General features: G+C 41.6%; 1 protein-coding gene across 1 annotated transcript in view; it reads right to left on the reverse strand.

Moving 5' to 3' along the window:
• hmcn1 (hemicentin 1) overlaps positions 1 to 14,754 on the reverse strand; it is a 543,993-nt gene extending 529,239 nt beyond the window's left edge. The window contains exon 1 of the mRNA XM_080195726.1: positions 14,368 to 14,754. Within this exon, the coding sequence (XP_080051852.1) occupies positions 14,368 to 14,647 (280 nt within the window). The 5' untranslated portion in view covers positions 14,648 to 14,754. The remainder of the gene's footprint in view (positions 1 to 14,367) is intronic.
• Positions 14,755 to 17,326: the final 2,572 nt, after the last annotated feature.

Genomic DNA, 17,326 nt, shown 5'->3' on the forward strand with positions numbered 1-17,326 from the left:
AAGATCCCTAATTCTACCTGCCTCGTTACACAACACCAGATCTAAGATAGCTCGCACCCTTGTAGTTTCCTTGAACAGTGTGTGACGGAAACTATCCCTACAGCATTCCAAGAACTCTTCCTCAAGCCCATCGCGTCCGACTTGGGTCAACCAATCAATATGCAGATTAAAATCCCCCATAACTATCGCCATTCCATTTCTGCACGCATCATTTATTTGCTTGTTTATAGCCTGCCCCACCTCTAAGTTATTATTTGGGGGCCTATAGACCACACCCACCAACGTCTTCCTCCCCTTACTATTCCTTATCTCCACCCACAACGATTCCACGTTTTGCTCTTTGGAGCCTATATCTTCCCTTACTACCACCCTGATATTATTCTTAATTAACAGAGCTACCCCACCCCCTTTTTCCTCCCATCTATCCTTCCTAAACACTTGATACCCCTGGACATTCAGCCCCCAGTCCCTGTCACCCTGCAACCACGTTTCCGTAATGGCCACTAGGTCATATCCATTTGTGCTGATCTGTGCCATCAGCTCAATCACTTTGTTCCGAATGCTTTGTGCATTCAGGTAAAGTGACTTTATACCAGCCTTTATCTGGACCTTATTTGAAGGAACGCTACTAACCTTTCTCATGCTCCCTACTCCTTTTATTATTGGGACATCCTCAACATTTTCCCGCGCCCGTACCCTCTCTTTTACTTCAGATATCGTAAAGTCTCCCACCCCTGCACCCCTCCCCCCCAATTAGTTTAAAGTCCTATCTACAGTCCTAGTTATACGATTCGCCAGGACTCTGGTCCCAGCATAGTTCAGACTAAGACCATCCCATCTGAACAGGTCCCAGCTGCCCCAATACTGGTGCCAATGGCCCATAAATTCAAACCCATTCCTCCCACACCAATCCCTGAGCCACTCATTCACCTCTTTAATCTTATTTACCCTGCGCCCATCTGCATGTGGTTCAAGTAGTAATCCAGAGATAACCACCTTGTCGGTTCTGCTTTTTAATTTGATTCCCGGCTTTGCATACTCCCTCTGCAGATCCTTAGTTCCTATTTTGCCTATGTCGTTGGCACCCACATGTACCACAATGACCAGATTCCCACCCTCCCACTCCAGGTTCCTCTGCAGCCCAGATGAGACATCCTGGACCCGAGTACCAGGCAGACAACACACCCTTCTGTATTCTTTATCTCTGTCACAAAGGACAGTGTCTATACCCCTAACTACACTATCCCCAATTACCACTACATTCCTCTTTACTTCTTCCTCTTTGTCCTGTGTCTGCACCACTGTACCATGGGCAATTTGCTCATCAACCTTGCAGCCCTCATTCTTGTCCACACAGGGAGCAAGAACCTCAAACCATCAAGGTGATGAAAGAGTTTCCACAGTCCAGGTGTGTTGTTGACCTATAAAGATTTTAGGTATAGTAAACTGGGTGAGGGAATTCATTTATCTGTAATCCACAAGGCCATATAAGACCTGCTAATAGAGTTAATTTGGCATCGGGGGTGCTCAAGCAGAAGGATGCATTTGAGGGGGGATCAAGGAACAGCTTATCTTTTCGGATGTGCTTGCACACTATGATATCAAACTGTCAATAGGCAGCAAATGCACAGCCACAGGGCTTGGAGCCATACTGCCATAAATTCATGAAGGTTGCAAGAATAAACTAATTTCTTATGCCTCTGGATCATTGACATACAGAGATAAACATTATGCGACAATTGAAAAAGCATAACACCGACGTGGGCCTGCAAAAAATCTTATCTAATTGACTCACTGTTCAAGATTGAAGCAGACCATAAATCTCCTGAATTTCAAGGAAATCACACAATTCGGGAAATTCACACAATTCGGGAATTCGGAGTTTCTGGGTCAGATTCATGTGCTGCAACTCTATAAGAGTACGTACCTGGAAAAAGTCAACTGCAAATATTCTGTCAAGAGCTACAGTTGACCAGGCTACAAGGCAAGCATGTTCTTCCATAAAATCAAATGCCCTCTCAATATCAGCAATCAAGCTCAGAGAGATAAAAGCAGCACAGCTGAAGGATGCAGAATGTATCCAAGTCAGCATATAGTGCTGCAATGGCTCATCTGAATTTACCCCAAGCAATTAGTGTTAAGACACTATTGTGAGCAGTGGAAACATCTGACAATCTAGTCTTCAATGACAAACTGGTCATTCCAAGATTGATGCAAGAATACATTCTTGAAAAGAATCCACAGATAGATCAGGTTATCCTTTATTTCAGAAGAATCCTCATTAGCCAGTTCTGGGCTGTCAGTTACAACCAGTAGATTTTCCCTCTGAACAAGTCTGGAATGCTATCATTTGGGTGAAACAAAATGCAGAGCATGGGCAAATCAATATAGTAGCTTTGAATCTCAAAGCCATGAAATAGTTTATTTTGATGCATCATACTTGTGCCATCAATTGTCAAGAATTCACAGAACCATTGCTACTGTCCAGACCTTAGTGACAAAAGCTATGGGTCTTTGATTTCAAATGGAAAATTTACCTCATTGTTTATGACTATTATGGTTGCTGGTTGCAGATCAGCTGACTCCATACCATAACTGCAGAAGCCATGGTAAAAGCTTTAAAATGCATTTTCTCCACGTATGGTATTCCAGATGAAGTCTCAGGCAACAATCCACTATTCATAAATGAACACTTCAGACAATTTGCTAAAGAATATATGTTTTACCATATGACCAGCTCACCACACCATCCCCTAATACTGAAGCAGAGAGAGGCACAAGAACCATCAACAGCTTGTGAGAAACAATGATGTAGATTTAGCCCTACTTGATTGCAACGCCATAATGTTATAGCTCAGCACTTGGAAAAATTCAAGGAAATCACACAGAATCAAGTTAACCAATTTATTGGAGTGCTGAGTCATATACGCTGTGGCTAAAGAGGAACTGAAGGATGTACTCTATTTTGATTTACATAAGGCATCAAAGCTTGTATAAAATAAAAACTCATGGTGTAGGGGATAACAGATTGGCATAGACTGAAGATTAGCTAGCTAACAGGAGACAGAATTGGCATAAATGGGTCTTTTTCTAATTAGCAGAATGTGACAAGTGGTGAAGCCTAAACCTTTTTCAACTTATATGAATGACTTAGATGAAGGGACTAAAGGTGTGATTGCCAAATTTTCTGATAACACAAAGTTAGGCAAGAAAGCAAATTGTGAATACAAACAAAGAGGCCACAAAAGGACATAGATTAAGTAAATGGGCAAAAATCTGGCAAATGCAATATAACATGGGCAGATGTGAAATCGTTCACTTTGACAGGAAGCATTAAAAAAATTATCTAAGTGGTGAGAAATTGCTTAGCTCTGTGGTGCAGTGGGGTTCTCTGTGTCCTAGTGGATGTATCATAAAAATCTGATATATAGGATCTGAGGTACTGGAATTCCAATAGAATGTTATTGTTTATTGTGAGGGAAATTGCTAACAAAAGTAGGGAGGTTATACTTCAGTTGTACAGGGCATTGGTGAGACCATCCATGCGAGTACCTGGACAAAAAGAGGTAAGGTACAGTCTAGAGTAAACATCTGGAGTGTTGTGCACTGTATTGGTCTCCTTCTTTAAGGGAAAAATATAAATGCATTAAAAGCAGTCCCGAGAAGTTCAGCTTACTTATTCCAGGAATGATTGGATTTCTTCTGAGTAAAAGTGGAGAAGTTAGGTTTAGAGTTTAAAGGAGTAAGAGGCAACTTAATCGAAACCTTTAAGAACTTGAGGGATCTTGACAGAGTGGATGGGGAGAGAATCATAGATTCCCTACAGTACAGAGGGAGGGCATTTGACTAATCAAGTCTCTACTGACCACAAACCCACCCAGGCCCTAATCCCATAACCCCACACATTTACCCTGCTAATTTTCCAGGCCAATCAACCTAACCCGCAGATCTTTGCACTGTGGGAGGAAACTGGAGCACCCAGAAGAAACCCATACATGGAGAAAGTGATGTTCGTGGGGGGTAAGGGGAGGATGATGGGACAAAGCTGTTTTTCTTCTCAAGAGGGAAGGTCAAGTCTGTCTTAAGTGTAGCTGAGGTGGCGTGATGAGTATGTAAGAGGTTAATAAATAGATTTCTGTTCAATGGGAGGAGGTTTCTCTGCGCGAGATATGGCTGGTGTGTGGATTGCAATTCAATATGGTGAGAAGAAGAGTAGTTGGTGGCAACATTTTAACTCAGTGGGTAGAAATGTTCAAAATGGTGAGGTGTCTTGACAGAGAGCATCAGTTTGTTGATGTATACAAGCAACATCTGAGTACTGGAGCCATACAAGGTCAGGTGGCTGCCAACATGTGTGTGAATCACAGTGTGCAATAGGACTGGCAGGGTATCACAGCACTTCAATGGGTGTGGTTTCACAGAGCATGAACCCGATCTCCGTACCCTCAGGAAACTAGCATTCATCTTCCCACTCACCCAGCATCCCTGCTATTGACTATCATCCAATCCAGACTGCTGCTCCTTCCCATGGCAAGATGGTGCAGTCTGCAGTCAGGTCGAGACCCAGAATTGTTAAAGGTCTTCCTCCAAGGCCATGGTGCAGTCTCCTCCACTGAAAGTTCCAGCAGACATGCAGAAGCAACTTGGGTGACACTGCATGGAAACACTAGGACCAGGCAAAGGCAGGAACACAGCTGGTATTCACTTTTGTATGTAATATGGCATGATTTTGTTGATAAATTTGGTTTAGAATGATTATTTTATTTTAATGTTGTTTCCAAGTGGACAACGTGGTGCTACTGTCAAAGAGAAAATGTGGAGAACTATCAGTGAGTAGGGAATTGAGGTTGAGGTTATTGGTAACACAGACAGATGTGTTCTTCAGACAACTCAGTTAGAAAGGTTGCCTCCTCCTTTCCTCCTCACCAGCTGCTCGCTGAATAGCTGTCCACCATGACAGTGAGATTGTTTGCCTTGTAGCAGACCACAATAAATTTTGATATCCTTCTCCTCCAGAGGAGCTAGAGGCAGGAGAAATAGTTTCAGTATGGCAATGATCTGTTTAATCATATTTTTGTGACAGCATGGTTTTCATGTATGCATGTTACACACATAGTTCCGCAATCTTCATCAGTCATATGGTTACCCAAGAGCTCGTCATCCAAGAGCTACCTTTTGATCGATGTGATGGCTCAAATGGAATTGGCACAATGGACTGCATCAGAATAAAGACATCATTGACCTGTGTAATCCTGCACGTGTTACTGCACACAATACTCCAGCTGTGACCTAACCAAAGTTTTGTACTGCTCCCATATAACCTTCCCGCTCTTAGAATCTATACCATAATTGATAAAGGCAATTATTCCATAAGCCTTCATAACTACCCTATTAATTTGTCCTGCTGCCTTTAGGGATCTGTGGACAAGCACCCAAAATCCCTCTGAACAACGACTGAATCCTTTCGATTTCAACATTGAATTAGGTTGACATGCAATGTAGTCAAGGTGCAATCCATGGCACTCCCCACCATGAGGAAGACTGCAATCCAAGTAAAGCCATGTGTGCTCACTCCATCTGCTGTCTGGCAAAAGAGGAGGTAATTATCTTTCATGGAGTAGAGAACCTCCATGATTGAGATATTGCAAATTCAACTCCAGCTTGAGAGGAGCCAAACACACAAATTCATCAACGAAGACACTGGCATTATGCTCTTGCCCCGCTCAGAGGCTGTGGCATGTGGCTGACTTCAGTGATGACCTCCTCAGAGAAGTGCAGACATCTCACATTGCTCTTTGCTGTGGTTCAAGTAGGGGAATTTCTCCCTAAACATTCTGGAAAAATATGGCCTCCTGCTGAGAGTCCCCCTTCCACACAACAACCTCCTCCATCCACCCACCATCTCTCTCCCCCTTCAGCACCTTGTCTGCTCTGCATGGTTTTCGTTCATTCATACTAAATTCCAAGGAGAATGCTTACCAGTTCACCCAAGCCTGAGAAGAACTGGTATGCCTTGAAGTCAGAGAAAACTACACCAGCACCTGCCACAGTATTCTTAGTGAATTTTCCAGTTTGAATGTTTCAATGGCCATAGTGGTTAGAACTGCTGCCTCACAGCTCCAGGAACCCAGGTTCAATTCCAGCCTTGGGTCGTGTGGAGTTGTTTGTGTGGCGTTCGCACATTCCCCTTGTGTCTGCATGGGTATCCTCCGGGTGCTCCGGTTTCCTCCCACAGCCTAAAGATGTGTAGGTTGATTGGCCATGCTAAATTAACTCTAGTGTCAGGAGGATTAGCAGGGTAAATATGAAGGATTGCGGAAATAGGGCCTAGTGGGATTGTGGTTGGTGCATACCCAATGGGCTGAATGGCCTTTCTGCACTGTAGGGATTGTACGATTCTAATATGCACCAATAAACCCTCACTAATATGGTTCACCCCAAAAAAATGCACTGATATTTTGGACAGCATTTTGGAAAATCTAAGGATGCTCAATTGCAAAATATGGGTGCAGCCAATGACAATTTTTCACCCATCACATCTTTATTTGCACTTATTACTTCAATGCCACAGGGAATTCATGTTTCCCCTTAATACTAGTAAATTAGTCACTTTACCATTAGTTGGCAGTAAATGCTTTTCCAGTGTATTAAATACTCACTTTGAATTAAGTACATATAATCATGATCATACTATTGTAACTTAAAGACAAATTGTACAGCACTTGGCAATTTAATGAGAAAAACCGTGTTTCCTTCAGCTACTAAACTAATCATTGCCATTCATAGAAACAGATTACAGTTTTCACATACATGCATCTTTACTTATAGCAAACAAGTTATTGTAGACATGGTTGCTAGCTCACCACATTGACATATTCAGGAAATGATTCAGCAACTCTTGCGCTCTCTTGAGATACTTGAGCTGAATTCAGCTAAAGCACACAAGTATGAAGAAATCCATGCATGAATATTTGAATGTTTTCCGTCTCACACACTGCTAATTAAAAATGGTAATATTCCAGAGAGTGAGAGAGTTTAAGCCAACAAAGTACTCATCTGCTTCCGTCACTGCAAATGAATGGGCTATCTGTCTACGTCTGGAAAGCCTTAGTTATTTTAATCACACAAGACATGGTATACAAAACATTTTATAGACCTTTAAGAAGCTGTACCATTTTGCCAGACATTCCTAAGCTGCTATATGTAGCTTTTCCAATCCAACAGTCCTATGATCTTGGAATATTAACATCAGACATTTTAACTTTGTACAATTAGAGTAAGCCTCAATTAGTTGTACACTATATGTTGTTTAAGGAATCACCAGGCAAGTACCCCTCATTAGAAGTCTGTTTTGACTCTGTCACACAACGTTGTTCCTTTGTTTAAAAAGGGTAGCAAGAATAATCCAGGTAATTACAGGTCAGTGAGCTTTACATCAGTGGTAGGGAAATTATTGGAGAGGGTTCTTTGAGACAGATTTACTCCCACATGGAAATAAGTGGACATATTAGTGAGAGGCAACATAGTTTTGTGAAGGGAAGGTCATGTCTCACTAACTTGATCGAGTTTTTAGAGGAAGTGACGAAGATGATTGATGAGGGTAGGGCAGTGGATGTTCTCTACATGGACTTCGATAAGGCTTTTGACAAGGTCCCTCATGGCAAACTGATGCAGAAGGTGAAGTTGCATGGAATCAGAGGTGAGCTGGCAAGGTGGATACAGAACTGACTCAGTAATAGAAGACAGAGGATCGCAGTGGAAAGGTGCGTTTCTGAATAGAGGGCTGTGACAAGTGGTGTTCCTCAAGGATCAGTGCTGGGACCTTTGCTGTTTGTACGATATATATAAATGATTTGGAGGAAAATGTAACTGGATCGATATGTAAGTTTGCAGATGACACAAAAGTTGGTGGACTTGTGGATTGCAATGAGTACCATCAGAGGATGCAGCAGGATATAGATCGCTTGGAGGCTTGGGCAGAGGTATGGCAGATAGAGTTTAATCCAGACAAATGTGAGATAATGCATTTTGAAAGGTCTAATACAGATAGGAAATACACAGTAAATGGCAGAACCCTTAAGAATATTGATAGATAGAGGGATCTGGGTGTACAGGTATACAGGTCACTGAAAGTGAGAACGCAGGTGGAGAAGGTAGTCAAGAAGGCAAATGGCATGCATGCCTTTATCAGCCAGGGCACTGAGTTTAAAAATTGGCGAGTCATGTTGCAGCTTAATGGAACCTTAGTTAGGCCACACTTGGAATATAGTGTTCAACTCTGGTTGCCACACTACCATGTGGAGGCTTTGGAAAGGGTACAGAAAAGATTTACCAGGATGTTGCCTGGTATGGAGGGCATTAGCCATGAGGAGAGGTTGGAGAACCTTGGTTTGTTCTCACTGAAACAACAGGGGTTGAGGGGTGACCTGATAGAAGTCTACAAGATTATGAGGGGCATGGACAGAGTGGATAGTCAGAAGCTTTTTTCCAGGGTGGAATAGTCAATTACTAGGGGACATAGGTTTAAGGCGCGAGGGGCAAGGTTTAAAGGAGATGTACAAGGCAAGTTTTTTTACGCAGAGGTGGTGGGTGCCTGGAACTTGCTGGTGGGGGAGATAATGGAAGCAGATACCATAATGAGTTTTAAAGGGACATCTGGACAAATACATGAATAAGATAGGAATAGAGGGATATGGTCCCTGGAAGGGTGGGGGGTTTTAGTTCAGTCAGGCAGCATGGTCGGTGCAGGCTTGGAGGGCCAAAGGGCCTGTTCCTGTGCTGAAATTTTCTTTGTTCTTTGTTTGTGAAATACATTCCATATTGAACTGTTTAATAATAGGACTACGAGGTGCTTGCTCTTTTCCATATAACTGTCTTTAATTCTGCACAATTTGTGTCCAGATAAAGTGCAAAATTCGTATGCTAATATACATTGAAGACATTTTTTCTTTCAGTCTCCCATTCCATGAATCCACAGGTACCAACCTGCAGCTCCAGTAAAAATGGACCAATAACTTTGAAAAAGTAGGTGACTCAAAAACATCAATGAATACATGATACACAGTTATGTAAGAAAGCGCAGCTTGCCAAAAGTTTAAAGCTGTGTTTAACAACTTGTATCACAGAAAATTGTGGGGAAAAGTGGAAAGATTTCATCAGTTTTTGGAGGAAAAATTGAGGAAAACTGGAGTAATTCATCCTGTTTTTTCAGTGAGAGTTCACACTAGAATTTCCCACAGCATGCAATGCAGAGGCCACTAGCGTAAATATCATTAGATTTCAGGGCAGGGTCTATTACCGCCCGAGAGGATAAAACCAGCAGGCCTCTGCCCAGGCTCAGCGGCCCCAAACTGACAGCCTCCCATTTGCTGGCCAGCTCAATCACTGGCCAGCCTGGGACCCCCACAATGCTGCCCCCCCAACCCCCAAACGGCCCAGTTCCGGTCTCCCCCACCATCCCACCTACCCTCCCAATTATTTAAATGCTAGTCCCACCTCCCTGCCTATTTCCAGCACAGACTGCGCCAGAAATCCAGCACTAGAAGATGCTAGCAGGCATGAACATTCACAGGAACCCCACAAATCGCTCCCCCCCGCCACCGTGCGATTCTCCTGGCCCGCTGCACTGAATTGCCCCCTGAATGATTTTTTAATTCTATTCATCAGATGTAGGCATCACAAGCAAGGCCGGCAAATAGTTCCCATCCCTGAATGTCATGGAGAAGATGGTGATACATCCAATGTTTTACTTTCCCCTGTAACAGTTAGATACAACTAAGTAGCTTGTTACACCATTTCAGAGAACAGATAGAAGTCAAATACAATGCAGGGACCTGGAATCACATGTAGGCCAGGCTGTGCAAAGATGGCAGGTCTTCCCCACCAGAGGAGGAAATAAATGAGCACTCCTGCTTCACCCAAACTCAGAATAACAGAAAATGTTTTGGACCCTTTCCTTTTGAGTAACCTCCAACAGTCCCTTGAAAAGTTGCACTCATTTCCCCTCTTTCTCAAATCAAACAACGTCATCCTCCTCCTCCTGTCCACACAGCGCTCACATTTGTCTCTCTCCTCTAGTTCACTATGGCAACTTTCACCCCACCCCCACACCAATGTTCCCAGCTTCTGCCAGATACTTCTGGTGGTCTGTGGGAGGGAACTCATCTGAATGGAAATTACTAATCTTGTGATATCACAAAGATTCCTCCCAAAGCAAGATTCAATCTCCTAAATCAGCTGCATTAAGGGTTGGGAACTGGATGGGACACTGCTGATTAACAAGAAGCATTAATTCAAAAATACTGACTACCTGTATGAAATGTGGAAGGTTGATGTGTATCAGCATCATCCTCATGCAAATGGGTTGGCAAACTGTGGTGATAACCAGCCTGAATGGAAATGTAAGAATTTGAGAAATAGTAGGCACAGTAAATTGCACAGAGATAAGGGCAGATTAAGTGAGTGGATAAAACTGTGACAAATGGAGTTCAGGCTGGACAAATGTGAAGGCATCTTCATGGTTTGGTGGCACAGTGGTTAACACTGTTGCCTCTCAGTGTCAGGGATCCAGGTTTGATTCCAGCCTCAGGTGACTGTGTGTGGAGTTTGCATATTCTCCCAATGTCTGTGGGTTTTCTTCGAGTACTCCAGTTTCCTCTCAGTCCAAACATGTGCAAGCTGAGTTGCCCCTTAGTGTCAGGTGATTAGCAGGGGCTACAGGGATAAGGCCTAGATGGGATTGTTATCAGTGCACTCTCGATGGGCCATATGGCCTTCTTCTACACAGAAGGGATTCTATGATTTGGTTTTAAGTAAGGCAAGTCAGATTTTTTGTTTAGTGGCAAAAGACTAGAAGCTGTACACGAACAACAATTTCAGTGGCAATGTACAAATATCACTAAAAACGAGTGCACAGGTACAAAAGTAATCAAAAAAGTTAAAGGAATATTTGCCTTTGTCACAAAAGGAAATAAAATTCAAGTGATGTGGAAGTTATGCTTTGTAGAGCACCCTGGCCAGATCTATCTGGAGTACATGTTCAATTTTGGACACTGAACTTCAAGGATATCATAATCTGGTAAAGGTGCAGGACAGATTTCAGAACAATACCAGGTTTTTGAGAGGTTAAAATATATGAGGATAGTTGCGGAAACTTGCCTTATATTCTCTTAAATTTATAACTTTTGGAGTGAGCTAATCATTGTAGTTAAAGTAGGTAAAGGGAAATTATTTCTTCTGGTGGAAGAAGTCCTGAACAAAAAGGACAATATTTCAATGGAATCAGGAAGCACTTTAGCACACAAAACGAACATGGAAATCTGGAAACTGCTCCCCAAGAGATTGTGGATATTGGGTCAGTTGAAATTTTTACAACTGAAATTTATAATTGTCAGCCAAGAGCATCAAGGAAAGGAATTGGGAAACAGATTAGCTAATTGAAAAGTGGAACAGATACAATGAGCTGAATGGCCTGCTCCTGTTCTTGTGAACTCATGCAATATCAAAAGCTGCAAGTAGTTAAATGTAACTCTCCAATCTGCCTTCCCTAAAAGTCAAATTAAAGTTTGTAATATAAATGAACAAATTTCAAATCTATTTTTTCTTCCCCAACTCCTCACCTATGTTGCAATGAAAGCCATCTCAATATTAAAGTAATGAGATCCTGGGACATGTAAAATAATTCAATATTACACAGCAGCTTTGACTAAATTGATTGGGCCTCCACTGTAGATACAGATGAGTGCATGTACAAATCATGCCAAATGTTGTCCTGGCTAATTGCTGACATTTGTTTATGAAAGAATAAAGCATTTTGATGTAGGGAGACATGGCTGTTCAGTGTTAATTGTAACTTACACACAATCCAATTCTCAGTAGCTGCACATGGTTTACCTTTAGCAAGATATATAGTTGAATTGTCATTGAATATTGGCTGCACGTGATTTTGTTCTGTACCAAAATGCATATCCTTCATCCTGTTATATGAAACACTTCCACCTGTTAAACTGTTCATTCATAGTTTGATCCAAACTCTGTACACTGGAACAGTACTTAACCATGCCCCTCCCCACACAACCCCCACCCGCCGAGAGAATCCATTTCTGGAGTACTTCTCAATTCCTAAAAGTGTCCAGCAGCCTTTAATCCTTTTTTTTTGAAATCACAGGTTTAAAATGTTACTACTCGTTGCAGACACTGTTATTTGCTAAGATCTGCATTCCAAAATTGATAGTAGAACTCCAGACAGATGTTTCTTCTTGTTAGTTCTTTGCCACTGTGTGCTATATTTCTAAGATGGGTCTATTATTGTTCCATGGACTAAATTAAAGGAACATGCTGAATAGTGAATCTTTCAACATTTCTAATGTGAACTTTGCAGCCTGTGAATCTTCTCTATGTCTTTTCTAGTACATCTATATTCTTTTTATAACTTGGTAACCAGAACCCATAACCTATACCACCTAGAAGGACAAGGGTAGCAATTGCATGATAAAACCATTACCTGCACATTCCCCTCCAAGCCACACACCATTACCATTCCTTCACTGTTGTTAGGTCAAAATCTTGGAACTCCATTCCTAACACACTGTGGGTGTAACCACACATCACGGACTGCAGTGATTCAAGAAGATGACTCATCACCACTTTCTCAAGGGCAATTAGGGATTGACAACAAATGCTGCCAGTGATACCCACCATCCTGTATCAGAGTTATATTAGCTATCTGGGTAGTCCTCTGCCACAGTGTGTTTCAAAAAAGCAGCTCACCACCACTTTAAGGCCAATTACGGATGGACAAACGAGCGATGTCCGCATTCTAAATGCAAACAAGAGAGTTGTAGTGCTTACAATCTGCATTAAGTGATTGAACAGTTTCCTGGAAGGAGTTGCAAGGCTCTAATACTACTGAGCAAATGGCCTGGGGCATTATGTACAACAGTAGGAATGAAATCCAGAATTTGTATCAAAATTCCTTTGCACAAATGATTGTTTCAATGTCAAAAAGTAGTATCTTCCACTGAGGTAAATATACCAGCTGAGGATTTAGATAATGGCGCAGTAAATCATATTTTTAAACAGAGCTATCCCATTCTGGTAAATTGATTTGGCATTTTATCTACTTTGAGAGAAGGATTGCTCTGGTGGTGGTCTAATAACATTGTAAATGAATTCAAGAGGAATTCCAAAGCCACAATGTGGCTTCATAGACCAACCAAAACTGTTTCCATTTCATTGGTAGAAGCTGCATCCAAGTCATTGAATTATTTTACTGGTCTCCACAAGTAGAGTCAGTGATTGTTGTCCAACATGTTTAGACAGTAACACCACCAGCCACAGGAGTTGCAGAGAAAAGATTGGTGATTGGCTCTAGAAACTTTGAATATATAAATGTCATTGTTGTTGATTGGACTTGTAACTAAATCTATGATATCATCTATAATTATTATATTAAAGTGTAACACACTTCTTAGTCACACTCGCGAAACAGATTTCCTGTCATGCTTGTTGATTTGCACATCTACTGCCATGAAACATGCTCTCCAATTCATGGTGATCTGCCAGTATATTGTTATGTGAATATGCATGATCTTTACTAAATGGGTTGAAATTCCTCTAAATGGCAAAAAGAGGGAGGATGTCCCTTTTTCTCAAATTAAAGACCCGCTACCTCTATCGTGGGAACAAAGTGGCTTCCAAAGTGCGATTTGAGAATTGACTTAGCAGGGTATTAATTTAAAAATAGACATATTTTCCTGCTTTTTTGTTCAAAGTAGACAATAGTTTCGTCGAGTGTGGCTTTTTAGCCAGGACCCAGAGCACCTCGGTATTATCCTCTGTCAAGTATAATTTACCCTGCCATATTTCCGAAGGTACAGGGAATTGCATGGGTCCCATTTCCTCTGCAATTGGCTAATTCTATTTCATGCACATCATGTACTGCTGATTTCATCCTGTAGAGATGTTAACTTCTAATTTGTCCCAGTGTCTGTGTTCGGCTGCTAAGCCCCTAACAGTCTGAGATTTCAGAAAAGCCACCATTAAAGACAGTCTCAAAACATCAGGATAGTTCAAATTAGTCCCAGGAAAAAAACGAGCAAATATGTGGGACTGATTAGTTCTGTCCTCATCAGAAAGGACGTGTCCTTGTTCACTTCAAATTTTGCAAAGAAAATGACAGATGTTTCATCTCCAGCTGGCGGAACATCGGGGAAACAGTTCACGATTCATGCAACATTGAAAACAGCTGACAATGCAAAAGAAGTTCATAACAACGTGGGCATATTTTAAACAACGGCCGCGTGAAGAACCGAAACACAAGAAGTGTGCCAAGAACATGACTATAGTTAAATCGGTTCAGGGTCTTACCTGGGTCGTGGAAGGGCACAAGAGCAAAGTTATGCAGAGGCTTCTTGGGTCGACTTAGGGATGTTTCTAAAATCTTTGACGCTCCTTCAATAACTTGAACTAAATCATCATACATGGACCCAGTCACATCAAACACAAAGGCCAGGGTAGAGGCTCCGTCCGGGATGTCCTCCGCCTTCTCCACGCCCGCAGTAGCATCTTGAACTGTTGACTGTGAAAGCAGGACCAGGCACGCTGTGCAGATTTTAAATAGCCATTCAAAGTTCATTAGCACAGTCATTTTAAATAAGAACAACACAACTTTAAAAAGACACCTCCTTCAAAAGTCAGAGGACGTCTAAAGCTAAACGAAGCATTTAAAAAAAAAGCAAAACAGTTTTACAATAACTTTGATCTGAGAATCAATTATAAACTTATATCTGGTCAGGTCCTGGTCTCGAAAGGCAGACAGGGGTTAGTCGAAGCTGCGGATGGCCAGATCTCCTCCTCTCTCCCTCGATTTCGTTTCTCTCTGTTATACAGTTACACTGCTCAATGTCCCCAACTCTGAAGCAGCAGCCTGGCTGGTGGAGAATTTTGCTCAGCCTACAGCTTCACCGCTCCGGCCAGCCTCTTTCCTCAAGCAAGCAAGATGATACCCTGGAGAGTGCTGTGTGCCGATTGGAGCACATTGCACTGGAGTCATTAGGATTTTAGGGGCCCCCTTTGGGGTGAGTGTTAAGTTTAAAGGTCAACTCTTAGTACTTTTGACTCTGGGGATCAATGGAAAATGCACCGCGAACTCAGCACTTTAAGTTTATTTTTTCTCTAAAGCGGAATTTGGTAATTACAAGTATGTTTGTGATTAAAGTTGATGGAGTTGCGCTGGGAACCGACATTTAATTGCATCACCAGTTACAGAACCAAAGTAATTACAAGAAAACAGATTAGCATTCGGTAATTGATGAGGCTGAAAAATAGAGCTTCTACTTAACAGAAATAGAGAAAATAGTAACTGGGTTAAATTCAGGATCTTTACTTCATCTTCACTCGACAACCGCTTTCCCTCGACCTGTAAAATTATTCTGAAATTAGCCGGTTATTCAATCATCTCAGTGGCCTCTCCCTCATCGACTAACATTTTCAAGGTAATTTTAAGATCGGTGACACTTTTGCAGGAATCGAATGCTACCGTTTCTGGACAGGATCCTGAATAAAATGTACCGTCAGCGTTAAAAAAAAACAAAATTCAAATTCCAGGTTTGAGATGGATAGCAATGCTCTTCGTTTCCAGAAGTCCTTTTTGTGGTATTCAGATAAGAAACGAAGTCACATTTGAGTGCATGAACAACTATTTGCACATAAACTACTTAAATGTGTTCAAATATTTCCTGTTGACTTTCAAGGAAGCCAAAGCACCAATTTACTACTAACTAGAATTCGTGCCAAAACCGTAAAATTCCACCCCAGGTCAACAGGCTGTCCTATTGTGTGGAGATGCCAGCATTGGACTGGGATAGGCACAGTAAGTAGTCTCACAGCACCAGGTTAAAGTCCAACAGGTTTATTTGGTAGCACCAGCTTTCCGAGCACTGCCTCTTCATCAGGTGACTACTTACTGGACCTTCCCATTGTCCACCTCTCGTCCGCTCTAATTCCCATGGTGGGTGGGACTGTAAAATTCTGGCCTAAAGTTTTTTTTCTGGAAGTCATCCCATTCAAAAACCCCAGTGAGTTGCTTGTTTAGACTATGAAACTACATGCAGGTACTATTCAAAATAGTAATTGTTCAATTTTCCATGAAAACTTTGCCTGTGTAAACACAGAATCGCAAGGTGTTTCATGATACATCAGGATCTGCTATTTGCTGCAAAGATAGAATTTGGGTTGACCCCTGGCTGAAGAGTACAATTCTCCATTAAACCAATGGACCAGTGAATATTGCCAGCCTGGGAAACCTCAAATGCTTTTACACTACAGTCTTGAGTGTAAATAGTAAATCTTACTTTATATTTATATACTTATTAGGATCCTTTTCTTGGCTTCATTGCACTTTTTCCTCACCAATGCTGTTTAATACTACCATCCCGATTAAAAAGGCCAGTTGAGAAGAATGGGTTCTAGAAATTGTGTTATTATTGTAAATAAACTAAGGCTTGAATTTTACAATAGTGTTTATCACTGACTTCAAAGAAAGCTGCCCAAAAAGATCTGGTGATCTCTGTGATGGAGAATTCGTCTTTGCTGATGGTACAATGTGAAGCCAATCTGCAGCAAAAAAGCCAATATGATTGAAGTATTCACATAATATAATCAAGCAGAGTCGGCATGGCTTCATGGAGGGGAAATCACACCTGACAAATTTATTAGAATATTTATTGACAATGAGCAAGATAGATAAAGGCGATCCAGTAGATGTAATATATTTGGATTTCCGAAACATGTACAATAAGGTACCACACAAACGGCTGCTTAATAAGGTTAGCCCCAAGATAATGGGAGTTGTAGATTAGCACGGATGGAAGAATGGCTAACTGAAGACAGGGAGTTGGGATAAGAGGAGCATTTTCAGGATGATAGCTGGTACCTAGTGGAGTGCCACAGGTATCAGTGCTAGAGCTACAATTATTTACAATATATATTCAATACTTGGATGAGGGAAGTGAATGTATTATCGCTAAATTTGTGGATGACACAAAAATAGGTGGGGAGGCAACTAGTGAGGATCACAAAGAATCTACAGAGGGATATAGACAGGTTAAATGAGTGGGCAAAAACTTGGCTGATGGAATATAATGTAGGAAAATGTGAAGTTATGCTCTTTGGTTGGAAGAATAAAGGAGCTGAATATTATTTAAATTGAGAAAGACAGCAGAAAACTTCACCACAGATGGATTAATTTGAGGATCCTTGTCCAAAAATCATAAAAAGCTAGCAAACTCAGCAGGTAATTGGGAAGGCAATGGAATATTGGTCTTTA

This window comes from Carcharhinus amblyrhynchos, chromosome 9, assembly GCF_965287045.1.
Source record: "Carcharhinus amblyrhynchos chromosome 9, sCarAmb.v2.hapA, whole genome shotgun sequence".
Classification (NCBI taxonomy): domain Eukaryota; kingdom Metazoa; phylum Chordata; class Chondrichthyes; order Carcharhiniformes; family Carcharhinidae; genus Carcharhinus; species Carcharhinus amblyrhynchos.